At 48.0% G+C, this 12,914-nt stretch overlaps 1 protein-coding gene across 2 annotated transcripts in view; it reads left to right on the top strand.

Moving 5' to 3' along the window:
• TRAM2 (translocation associated membrane protein 2) overlaps positions 1–7,164 on the top strand; it is an 80,646-nt gene extending 73,482 nt beyond the window's left edge. Inside the window, 1 exon segment of one of the 2 annotated variants that reach the window (NM_001260535.1) lies at positions 1,296–2,820. In NM_001260535.1, the coding sequence (NP_001247464.1) occupies positions 1,296–1,369 (74 nt within the window). In that variant the 3' untranslated portion in view covers positions 1,370–2,820. 2 annotated transcript variants of the gene reach the window in all.
• The last annotated feature ends 5,750 nt before the right edge of the window (positions 7,165–12,914 follow it).

Below are 12,914 nucleotides of genomic sequence, written 5' to 3' on the forward strand. Positions count from 1 at the left end.
CAGAGAGTGGAGCCAGGGAAGTCTGGCTGGGATGGGTGGGAGGAGCCAAGGCACCAGGCTTCTTGGGTGCTCCCCAGACCAATCCTGCCAGCTTCTCCTTCCTGACTCCTTCCTCGGGGCTGGGGCTCCTAGCTCCCTGGTTGGCACGTGGCTGGGTGTGGGCCAAGGACAGACTGGGTGGGGCTGGCTCTAACTAGGCTGGGAGCCCTGGCCACCGTGGGGCAGGGCCGTGGCTGGGCGGGGAACTCTGGCAGGAAGCGTGTCCTCAGGGTGGCTTCTGGACCCCAGCCAGCTGCTGCTGCTGCTGCTGCCGCCGCCCATTCTCAGTGCCGGACAGTGGCCTCTGTCCTCACCTGCCCTTTTGCTCCACATCTCAGCCTGCCCCTGCCTCCCAGCTTGCTGGCTCCTCCTCTGTCTCCAAGAATGACTCACAGTGACACAGTGCTAGGTGGGGGGTAGGGGTGGGACACCCACTTCTCCTTTGGCCCCTGCATGCACTCCAGTCATCACCCACCTTCAGCAGGTCCCCAGGCCCTGCCAACCCTGCACGTTCTGCCCAGCCTGGGGGCCTGTCTGCACTGGGCGCTGCTTTCTGACTCACCTGCTTTTCTCCAGGCAGCCACCTGGTTGGCAAAGGCTTATGTGTGTTTGAACCAGACACGCGCGCAGCTGGGTGTGTCGCAGAGTCAGGCCTGGCTGGCAGGGGTGCTATGGGGCATAAGACTGCAGCCAGTACCTCTGACTTTGAGCAGGCGCACGGAGGTATTTTGAACAATAGAAAGAGCACAATTATTCTGCCAGAGGAGTGTTGGGCATCCGCGCGAGGCCTTGTTCCTACAGCCTCTCGTCCCCCTCCCTTCTGTGGCCGCTGCTCCTAGGAGTTCTTGCTGAACTGGAAATGGGCTGACGCCTTGCAGGGGCCTGAGAGGAACTGAGGACATTGAGACAGTGACAGCATCTCAGTGATTTCAGCGAGTATCTAGCCCCAGCCTCGGGCTTCGGCAGGCTGGCCTCTGTTGTTGCTGAGTTACTGTGCGTCATCCGAGGCCCTTCTTGCTAAAGCGCAGTCAGAGACCAAGCCTCCCAAACGGGGCCCTGGGGAAGATAGGACCCTCCTGGGAGCCATCTGCTGGCTTCTGTTTGCTGTGCAAGGCTGCAGCCCTGCACCCCTTTGGTGCATCCATGTGTAGCAGCCGGGCTGCCTGGACCCTTTCCTTGGCCTGGCCCCACCCTCCCCTCTCCTGCCTTAGCTGCAGCAGAAATATCATGTATCCTTGTCTCTCTCCACTTCCCAGGTTACCATGAAAATGGAGTGGTGAAGGCAGAGAACGGAACCTCCCCACGGACTAAGAAACTCAAGTCTCCCTAAGGCCAAAGTGCTAAGAACAGGAATCCTCTTGGTGGGGGCCCAGCAGGGGGCGAGGAGCCCACGCCCCTCCCTGCCTCCTCCTCCCTGCCTGTGATGCTCCGTCTCAAACGGCCGAAACCTGTCTTTCAATGTGGGGTTTCGCTTTCTTTCTTCTTGGCTTTCTCTTATTCTTCCACAAACCATTCTCAATAAAGCCAAAAATCTTTCTCTTTCTCCCCCTCAGGCCACCTCCTGTCCTCACTCCTGTCCTGTGCTGGCTTTTCCAGAACCCCAGGCACCGGTGGCTGGCACCCTTCTGCTTGCTCTGTCTCTTCCCTCATGGCTGCTGCTTTTCCTTTTCACTTTCTAATTTCACCTTATCTTGCCATTTTTCTGTCTGATTTTTACAATGGGAGGGGAGCTAAGATTGCAGTCCTGTCTTTCGGTCCCCCAGGGCCTGCCCGACAGAAGGCTGGGGCTGGCAGCAGGCCCTCGGCGGTCCTCATGTGGATGGGCAAGAAGAAGAGACAGCGGCCCTCTCGGATCATCATCTCCTTGGTGCTGATTAACTGATGAGATACATGATTCCAGTTCTGCACGTACCATCTTGAGGCACAGCAGCCACTGCTCGTTGTAAACGCCAAGGCATTTGGATTTGGGACATGACAACTCAACCCAGAAGGATGGTGTGAACTCAGTTGGGTCCTGTGACTTGAGCGCTTACCAGTGGCTGGCCGCGGATTGGAAGCCAGCCTGCTGTCACTCTGGGGGGGAGACACGTCTTCCCACTGCTTAGAGCAAGAGCAGAGCAAACTGCACAGCGGGCCCCTCCAGAAAGGTAATGGTGGCAGAACCCACAGAGGAGTCGACCTAGGCCTTTCTCCAGCAGTCCCAGTCGCCGTTGCTTTTTTAGACATTCACAAGCATTCAAAACCAAACCAAACAGCGGTTCATAAACCTGCCTGAGATACGCTGGTCCTCACCTCCAGAGCCAGCCAGCCCCATCAGGGGCCAAACTTACTACCTTGACTTCATCTCTAGCTGCAGAAACACTAAGCCTCAAGGGCTTCAGCCCCATGCTGGTCCCTTGGTGTCCAGGGAGGGTCACTCGGACCACTGGCCATCTGGCCGCCCTTGTTGAGTGTTCTTTGGAATTGTCGTTTGTTGAGCACAACTACAGCATTTTAGGCTGCATGAAACCATGACGGACTGAGAATCACTCTCTGGGTAGATGATAGGCGCCCTTCTGGCCCCTTCCCTCACAGATTCTTTCCCCTCCCCTCCACCTGAAGACAAGGCCTCCAAGTCCTTATGGTGCCTTGTGGGGACTTTTAGAAGGGGCATTCAGCTTCAAAAAGGTCCTAATTACAGCCGGGCGCAGTGGCTTACGCCTGTTATCCCAGCACTTTGGGAGACTGAGGTGGGCAGGTCATCTGTGGTCCGGAGCTCAAGACCAGCCTGGCCAACATGGTGAAACCCCATCTCTACTAAAAATACAAAAAATTAGCCAGGCGTGGTGGCAGGTGCCTGTAATCCCAGCTATTCGGGAGGCTGAGGCAGGAGAATCGCTTGAACCCAGAAAGCGGAGGTTGCAGTGAGCAGAGATTTTACCATGGCACTAAAGCCTGGGCAACGAGAGCAAAATTCTAAAACAACAATAATAAAAAAAGGTCCTAATTAAGAACCTCCGAACTCTGTGCTGAGGCGAAGGGGAGTCGTTCTTGGTAGGTGCAGGAATTGTAGTGTCATTTGGTATACTGGTCATCTTCTTGACATCACAGCAGAAACCAAACCTGAATTTAGATCAAAAAGGGGGAAATGGGTCTTTTCATCAAGGCAACTCTCCTTCTCCAAGTCACTTACATCATAGATAAATTTTAACTTCCCAGTAACTGAGGGATTTGTTTCCTAATGCCATTGGAGGCCTTCATCCCTCTCCACAATAAGGTTGCAGAAATGGGAAGAGCTACCCATGGTTGCTTTTGATTACCCTTAGGAAGTGAGACAGTGTTTTTGAAAATATGCATTTCCCCCATTTCTCCCTCTCCTTCCCTGACACTTCTCTGGGCTGCACAGCAGAACTGTTGGTAAAAGGGCAGTTTTGGTATCAATACAGCAGACCTGATACGGGATCCCTTAGCCATTTCAGTCAAACAGCCCCAACAGAGGCTGTAATTGAGTTCAGGCCCCCCACCTTGCCTGGTAACTGCAAATGACGTGTTCAGCCAGCAGCCTCCTAAGCCCACCTTCCTCCCCCATTATAGAACACCCATCCTGGGTGCCCTCCAGGCTGTGTCACTGGCAGGGCTTCACATGCAGGAGGCCTCTCTCAGGTGAGCCCAGGTTAAACTGTTGAGTTGTGCCTTCAACAGATATGTATGGCATGCTGGGATGTGCCAGGTGCCTGCGCTGTGCCAGATGCTGGAGAGGTAGTGTTGAGCAGAGCAGCTGAAGTCTTGCCATCAAGCAACCTTCATTCTCATGCCTGTAGGTTTCCGTTGCTCTGTCCCAGGACACTTGGCGTGCCAGAGACGCCACAACTTCATGTGCCTGTCTCTTGCAAAGCTTTCCGTGCTGCCAGTACCTCATGCCTTGGATGTGGTCCCACCAGCCCAGTGGCCAGAGTCAACTTAGGCTCTGCTTCCCGGTGGACAGGGGTGTGCTAAGGGTTTATTTTATGTGAAACAAAAACCCTGAGACCGTGAGTGGGGCTGGCATCTTGCCAGCCTGGGCTTCAGGGATGTTTGGGGAGGAGGGTGGTTAGAGGGTAGTTGTAGGGTACTTTGTCACCCCCCACCCCGCCCACCACCCTCCCTGGCACGTTTATTTCACAGCAGAGCCAAGTCTTTGGCAGGTCGACACAGACTCTGTTGCCAGAGCTGAAATAATTCCACTTCATCCTATGAGCTTGTTGGGCTAGCTTGTTCTAATTTTGGTCACTTTGGCTGTTTTCCTCAGTTTGATGCATTTTCTCCTGCCCCAAAGTGCCAAGCCATTTGTGAAGGCTCCGCCAGACACCTCCAAGCTTGAGAGTTCGGCACCATGCACCGAGGGCAGGAGGAAAGACGTGACCTACCTCAGCAACTGTGGCCTCTCGACAGTCCTAACTTCAATTTGTGGGGAAGCCGACAGACACAGTGGGAGGAGAGGGAGGTGGCGCTGGTGGACCAAGGATCCGTGCTACCGGCTCCCCACCTTGGAGGTGCAGGGATGATGGGAGTTATTTTTTACCATCCGGGCGCTGATAGCTGCACTATTTATAAATTGCATGTGCTCCTTTTGAAGGTAGGGGATGGTTCTGGGCGAAGGGGGAGCAGGCTGAGCCAGGAGGGGAGCTACTGTCCTCCCTTTCGAGTCAGTTCTAATCCTGTGTGTGTCTGGGCCACCAGACGGAAATGGTTGCTGAGAAACTTGCCCATGTCCCAAGGCATAACTTCCCAACATGTAAGAAACCCCAGTACACACCTTGCTGCCCTGGCCACATTCACAGATCCTTGTCTGGACTGGAAACCCTGGGACCCTAAGAACTCCCGAAGCTTGGGGCGGGTGTGTGCTTCTGGGGTCTCTCTTTGGACCTCCTCTGTCAGTACCCCTTGACCTTTTTCTCAGCAGCTAATAAGAGGTTGGGTGAAAGAGTGCATCTCATCCCAGGATTCCACAACAAAATTCTTACCTTCCACAGATGCTTTAATCAGAAGTGGGTTGCCGACTCCCTTTGTGCCTAGAAAAGGCCTCGGCTTAGATTTCCTTTGTATGCTTTAGCCTTGCTAGTTGGTTTTTCCTAGGCCTGGTGTGAGAGAGAGGGAAGTCTGCACATAACTAATTCTCCCGCCTCCCGCCTAAGGGCCGGTGGCACAAGTGCACAAACTTCAATTCTTGATGTTCTCAGCTCTCTCCTCTCACAGAGGGAGTGCTGAAAGCTTGTGAGTCGAGACAGTGGTGTGCTCTTCCTCCCTCGCTCTGCCTTCCGAGCTTATGGTTCCTTTCCTCAGGAGAGGACTTTAGGGATTATTGGAGGATTAGGTCATTGTCAGATGACTGGAAACCCTAAATAGGATCCCTCTCCAGGCCAAGGTTGTCCCAGTGAGGAAGACTTTACCAACTTCTCACTTTTTACCCCACTTCTCGCATGAGTGTTAGCTCCATCTTGCAAAGGCTGAAGACCAGTTCCCCCCAGTGAGAGCTGCCTCATTCTTTTATGGAGTTCCCTGGACTGGCAGAGCTATAAAGAAGAGCATTGGGATTTGCAGTCTCCATGTAGCCTTTCGTGCTTGGCGACCCCTGTAGACTTTTTGTCCCAAGCAGATTGCGTGCGTGCGCGTGCGTGCGTGTGTGTGTGTGTGTGTGTGATTAAGTGCCTTACTTTGCTGTGTGGTTTTCACTTGTACTCCGTGGCCAGCCCCCAGCTGCCAGGGCTCGATGGCTGCTTGTCACAAGCAGCCAAAGACACCATACCTCAGTACAGTTACATATAAAAGGGACACGGATTGTGACAGTTTCGCCCCATTTCTTTCAAACCCCACTGCCCAGCATTAGGGTCTGTGGCGTGTTCTGTTTTTGGTTTCTCCCTTGTGTCAGTTCTCTTCTGGCCCAGCTGGGTGGCTGTGGAAGGCAGTGAGGTGGTCCAACCACAAGCATACCTATTAAGGGAAGCCCAGAGTTTCCAGCCCCCTCCTCGAAAACTCCCGTCTGGCCCCACATAGCAAGCCCTGCTTCTCCATTATTTTCCCCACCGCCAGATTTTTTTAAAAGGCACGCTTACCATAACCTCTTTTGGTCTATTTTGCTTCCCATTCAGCCCAAAGTTTATATGATAAAGGAGTTTACTTTTACTTCCCAGTCTCAAGTGCTAACACATACATGTCTGACTGTTGCAGAACGGTTTGAGCTCCTAATTCAGTGTTACCTTGTGTTAGTCGCAGCAACCCTCTCCCCTGCCCCTTGCCTGTCCACGTTTTTCTCGCTCTTCCGGGTTGTGCAATAACTCTCCCAGCCGGTGGTCCTTTCCACAGCCTTTCTGTCCCTTAGAACATCTAACTGGGGGAGAAATGGGACCCACGGGAGGGGTAGTCATCATCCCTCACACAAGAAATAGCAGCCACTTTCCTTTTGTTGCTGTCATTCTCATCCTGGGTGGGTTTCTGTGGCACTCTTTTAGAACATGTAGCATCATCTTAGAGGTCTATTTTTACAAAATCTATTGAAGAGGAAAAAACCATTCTTATGATGGGGCTTAAGTCATTGTCCAGGAATAAGATGAGTGTAGTGCCCATAACATCACCATCAGTCTGCCTAAAAGCATTCTAGAGCTTCTTGTTCACGTGGAGAGGAAGGATATTTGGCCAAGCAGCAGCCGCAGGTGAATAACCCTGTTCACCTGACAGGCTCTGGCTGTGATAGTAAATGTAATACCACCGTTTCCCTGGGTACAGATTTGAGTGTTCATGTGATGAGACTGTAAACCTCATTTTTCAGTTCCTCTGTTTAAAAAAACATCTGAAGGATGAACTAAGGCTGCTGGTGCCCTGAGCAACTGATAATGCAAATGTGGACAAATTGTCTGTTTTCTACTCTAGCCTGTTCATATGGACCAAATTTCAACAAGGAACTCAAGGAAAATTTGTACCTGCCGTATTTATGCTTTCATGTAAAAGGGTTGGGGGGAGGGGTGTCTTTTTGGTGAACTGTTTTTCAAAATCATTTTTCCACTGTTTCTGTCTGGTTTTAAAACAAATTACAGTTTTGTATGGATTTTTTAAATGTACATTTTGAAACATCAAATATTTTCTGAAATAACAATAAAAGGCAGAAAATGATCAGAATTGTCTCATAATTTCCTTGATGTGCTTTTATACAGTGATGCTTTTAACATGGATGTTTATGTTTGCTTAAAGGAGTTTGCAATGAATTTTAGCCCTCGTGTCTATTATTTTTCACTTTATTAGTCATTTCTTACATATCTCGACCCGTATTTGTCCATTGTGGTGATACGAATTGGAGAATTAGAATTAAGGATGGAGAGTCAGTTATGTCAAGTGCTGGATAGTAAGCATCATTTTTATTTGAATCTTTAATAGTAAAGTTGGAAAGGGGCTTTCTTAACATGGCGTTTTGTGGGTAGGAAGCTCCAGAAATAAGCACGTCATCCTTGATGCCTACTATACTATGACGTTGTTTAGCTTGGAGGAAATGGGGTTTCGTTTGTGTAAAGGCCAACAAACATGTTGGTGCTGACTAGATGACATCCAAGTGTTAGTAATAATGGCGGGCAGTGGGGATCGCTGGTGTCACGTGGCTGCTGTTGCCTATAGCTGCCTGCTGTGTTTACCAGAACCATCTTTGGAGAGATTTCAAAAGATGAGTGCAGTTACAGGTGGCAGTTAGTCAAGGACACCCATGGGGTGTGAGAATTAAAGAGGAAATGTTTGCTTGAGGTGAAGGTGAGTGGTTCTGATGCATGGCAAGCTTCATTGCAGACTTGGGTCCTGCTCTGCCATAAGAAGCTAGGTGAATTAAGCAGTTAACCTTTGAGTCTTTTTGCTCATCTGTGTCAAAAGGGTTTCATGTTTTGCGAGGAATGGCGGTGAGAGGCTTAGAGATACTGAATGCTAAGTTCATGGTACATATAAAGCACTCAAGTTGGCTTTTTAAAATGAACTTATGTGCCAGCAGGATATTCAGGAGTCACTTACCCAAGTGACCCTTGATTCTCTGGAGACAACATTTAGAGAAGTCTTCTCTACCTATTTGTCCCAAATACCCTCAAAGCCTATAGATACAGATTTGATACACCTTAATTTGATGGTATTTTCAAGGCCCCCCTGGTGGTGCAGACAAGGTACAGGCCCAGGTTTCTGAGTAGTGGCTAACTCACAGCCCATCTTTACCCACAAGGCAGATTTTTATTAGTCCCAAAGCCAAAAGCACTATAAGCAGTCTTAGTCAAATTCTTCAGTTAGACCTGATAGCTTCAGCTACCAGAGCGAATCTTAATTCTCTCTCTGTCTCTCTCTCTCTCTCTCTCTGTGTGTGTGTGTGTGTGTGTGTATTAGAATCTTTCAACTGTGTGTGTGTGTGTGTGTGTGTGTGTGTGTGTGTATTAGAATCTTTCAACTCCCTGGTGGCCAATTTGAAGTGATGATCATTTCTGCTTCCTACAATATTGCTTGCTACAGGCTAATGCTCAGCTCTCTTCCATCACCTGAGCCTGACACTCCAGATGCATGCCAGCTGTGACTGTAGCACAAGGTAATTAGTGACATCCAATGGCTGCACTGCCATTCAGGATTTTAGTAGAAAAAAGTGATTTGCTGTAACATTTGTGGCTCCTACCCTTGCTGCTTTGTATAAACTAACAGGTGAGCAGCAAGTGTGTGGACACCACAGAAATGGCCTGCTGGCTTTGGTCTTTCATGAAATCGCTTTTATACCTTGTGATGGTGCTGTCAGAGATCAGCTTCTCAATCTTAAGTAAACTTAAAAGGAGATGCAAGGCAAGAAGTGGACAGCAAACTTAAGGAGTGGATGTGGATAGTGCCAGCTTTGTTGAAGACAGTTCCCTCTGAGACTATAGGCCTAGCTACTCAGAAGGCTGAGGCAGGAGGATTGCTTGAGCCCAAGAGTTTGAGGCTGCAGTGAGCTATGGTCACACCACTGCATTCCAGTCTGGCAACAGAGTAAGACCCTGTCTCTAAAAAACAAACAGAACAAACAGAAAAACAAAACAACCAAAAGCAGGCTAGAGGATACTAAATGAGAACTTCCTAAATCTCCATTTTGGCTGAGATCCAGCGCTGAGGACAAAAATTGGCAAATATTTCCATATGTTGCAGATTTGCTGCTGATCCATGAATGATTTGCTGAGGGGGAGCCCAAAGCGACTCTACCACAGGAGGCAAGAGTGATGGAGAAAATACCAGAAAGTGCAAGCTGCTTGAAAGAGGCTGTTAGAGTACCTTGGGTCTGCAAGCTAAGTGAGAGGATACTTTAAAAGACTCAGGGTTTGACACGTGTCTGTCCCCTGGAGTTTGGAGAGCACAAGGTTTGGGGTACCTGGTTCTCCCCTGAAACAGTCGAAAGGAATGGGATTGAGCTGCCTAATCACACAGCCAAGAGAGCCATCTGGGTGAGAACATGGCGAGAGTGCACAGCCTGGAAGGTGTGTCAGCCCGAAAGGGCCTCCTGGGAAGATCAGAAGGAGCTTTGGAGAGCATGCCATTAGAGCCGGGGTGGTCGGGTGCTGACTGGGTCCCTTCCACCTGAGAGTGGTGCACTGGGCAGTTTCCGCCTGGAAAGAGTTCTAAGTACTCACCAAAATGGGGCTCTGAGCAAAGGACATGGAATCAACCTAGATGCCAATCAGTGGTGGATTAGATTTTTTAAATGTGGTATATCTACACCATGGAATACTATGCAGCTATAAAAAACAATGAAATCATGTATTCTGCAGCAACAGGGATGCAGCTGGAGGCCATTATCCTAAAGTGAATTGATGCAGGAATAGAAAACCAAATATTGCATGTTCTTTCTTCTAAGTGGGAGCTAAACATTGAATACACATAGACATAATAATGGGAACAATAGACACTGGGGACTACCAGACTGGGGAGGGAAGGAGGGGGTACGTGCAGAAAAACTACTTACTGGGTACTGTGCTCACTACCTAGGTGCAATATACCCACGTGACAAACGTGCACATGTACCCCCTGAATCCAAAAAGAGAAAAAAGGTGCTCTGGGAGAAAGAGTCAGCCTTTGGGCACATGTCACTTAGAGACTGGGCCCCACATTATGCCATTACTAGCCACAGAAATAAGACTTTGCCCTTTTTCTCTGGTTTCTACCCCCTTAACCTTTCCCAGAGCCTACATGGGCTAGAAACAGCAGCACAGCTGAATAGGAACAAAGGGAGAAGACAGAAAGAAGGGAGGAAGAAGGAACCACTATCATCACCCCAGTATACACACTCTCTACCACAGGCTTCTAAGCCTAGGGAAGGACTGAGCTGGGCCAGGCAGGATACAGCTTGGTAATTTTTAAACTGAAAAAACTTGTAAAATACAGATAGACCCCAACTTTCAATGGTTCAACTTATTTTCCTACTTTACAATGGGCTTATCAGGGTTATTAAATGTGTTTTCAACTTGTGATATTTTTTACTTATGTGAGTTTATTGAGACATAACACCATAAGTAGAGGAGCATCTGTAGTTGAAAGTGAGATACTGTTTTAAATAGTTATGAGCGACTGAAGGTAAAACAAAACAAAACATGGGTTATTCCCAAGATAATAACCTGGAACAGAAAAGGAGTCAACATAATATATTTACAGCCCTTTCAATAAGCTAGTTACAAGTGGCTGAGCTCATTAGGGAAGGAAACACCAAGGGAAGTTCCCTAGAAGTTCTGAGAGGGCAAAGCAGTCTGAATTCTATGTAACTCTATCCTCACTCATACCATGTTTTGGGTGGCTTGGGGGAATTTGAGATAGCATGTTTAAAGATGAACTTAGTGGCTGACTTCAACCAAAGAGCAGCCCTGATTCTAAAAAGCCAATCAGAGCTCACTAAAGGATAGTAACTGCAACTAGTCTTTCCTTCCTCTCTCAAGGCTGGGCTCTCTAAAAGCAGTATTTTTCTAATTTTTTTTTTTTTTTTTTTCTGAGATGGAGTCTTGCTGTGTCACCCAGGCTGGATGGAGTGCAGGACGTGGTCTCGGCTCACTGCAACCTCTGCCTCCAGAGTTTAAGCGATTCTCCCATTTCAGCCTCCTGAGTGGCTGGGACTACAGGCACACGCCACCACATCTGGCCAATGTTTGTATTTTTAGTAGAGATGAGGATTCACCATGTTGGCCAGGCTGGTCTCGACCTCCTGACCTCCAGTGACCCACCCGGCTCCACCTCCCAAAGTGCTGGGATTACAGGTGTGAGCAAGTGTTCCCAGCCAAATCTTTTTATTTTTATTTTTTTACTACAACCCACATCAAGAAATACATTTTACATGATGATCCAGTAAATCCACTCTCATTTGAAACAGAAGCCTCAGCCCAGCATGGTGAAACCTCGTCTCTACTAAAAATAAAATTAAAAAAATTAACTGGATATAGTGGCGCATGCCTGTAGTCCCAGCTACTCGGGAGGCTGAATCACTTGAACCCAGGAGGCAGAGGTTGCAGTGAGTTGAGATCACGCCACTGCATTCCAGCCTGGGTGACAGAGTGAGCCTCTGTCTTGCTCAAAACAAAAGAAAAAAAGAAAAAATACCCTGCTAGGTATACCAGATATTTTCTATTATATTCCTTCTTCTTTTTTTTTTTTAAATGCAGGTCTAATGGGCCTAGAACCAGTTTGAAAAATGGGTGTATATTTCCCTCAGTATCAGGGTGGGCAGATGGGTGGTGGTGGGGCCATTGACTAGCAGCAACAGCGATACTGCATACTGATTCCAACATCCCAGATGATTCTTCTAGAGAATTCTAACATTCCTCCTGCTCTTGATCATTCTACATCTGAATTAGGGTTATCCAGAGAAAGAGAACCAATAGGATGTATGTATACACATATATGTGTACATATATACACATATACATATATACATATAAACATGTACATGTGTGTATGTGTATATATAATATGTATATATTATATATACACATATATATTACATATAATATGTATATATTATATATACACATATATGTGTATATATAAATATATATATAGAGAGAAAGAGTCATAAGGAATTGCTCACACAATTATGAAGGCTTACAAGTCCCAAGATCTGCAGGGTAAATTGGCAAGCTGGAGACCCAGGAGAGCTAAAGGTATAATTCCAGTCTGAATCCAAAGGCCTAAGACTTGGGAGAGCTGATGGTTTAGGTCCAGTCTGAAGGCCAGCAGGCTCCAGACCAACAGCTGATGTTTGCATTTGTGTCTGAAGGCAGGAAAAGGCTGATGTCCCAATTTGAAGCCAGTCAGGCAAGAGGAATTCTCTTACCTGGGGGAAGGTCAGCCTTTTTATTCTACTCATGTCTTCAAATGATTGGAGGAGGCTCACCTACATTAGGGAGGACTATCTGTTTTACTTAGTCTTCTGATTCAAATGTTTATCTCATCCAAAAATACCTTCACAGAAACCCCCAGAATAATGAAATATCTGAGGCTGGGCACAGTGGCTCATGCCTATAATTCCAGCACTTTTGGAGGCTGAGGTGGTAGAATTTCTGGAGCTCATGAGTTTGAGACAAGCTTAGGCAACATAATGAGACCTTGTCTCTACAAAATAATTTTTAAAATTAGCTGGGCATGGCGGCTTGAGACTGTTGTCCCACTACTGGGGAGGTTAAGCGGGAGGATCACTTGAGCCCAGGAGTCTGAGGCTTCACAGAACTAGGATAGTGCCACCACAGTCCAGCCTGGATGACAGAGTGAGATCCCATCTCCAAAAAAATTTAAAATATTTTTTAAAAAAGAAAGGAAGGAAATATTTGGGCCCCCTGTGGCCAAGTCAATTTGACACACAAAATTAGACATTGCTATACCCCATTGCCCTAAATAAGGCACCAATC

Source organism: Macaca mulatta, chromosome 4 (genome assembly GCF_049350105.2).
Source record: "Macaca mulatta isolate MMU2019108-1 chromosome 4, T2T-MMU8v2.0, whole genome shotgun sequence".
In the NCBI taxonomy this organism is placed as follows: domain Eukaryota; kingdom Metazoa; phylum Chordata; class Mammalia; order Primates; family Cercopithecidae; genus Macaca; species Macaca mulatta.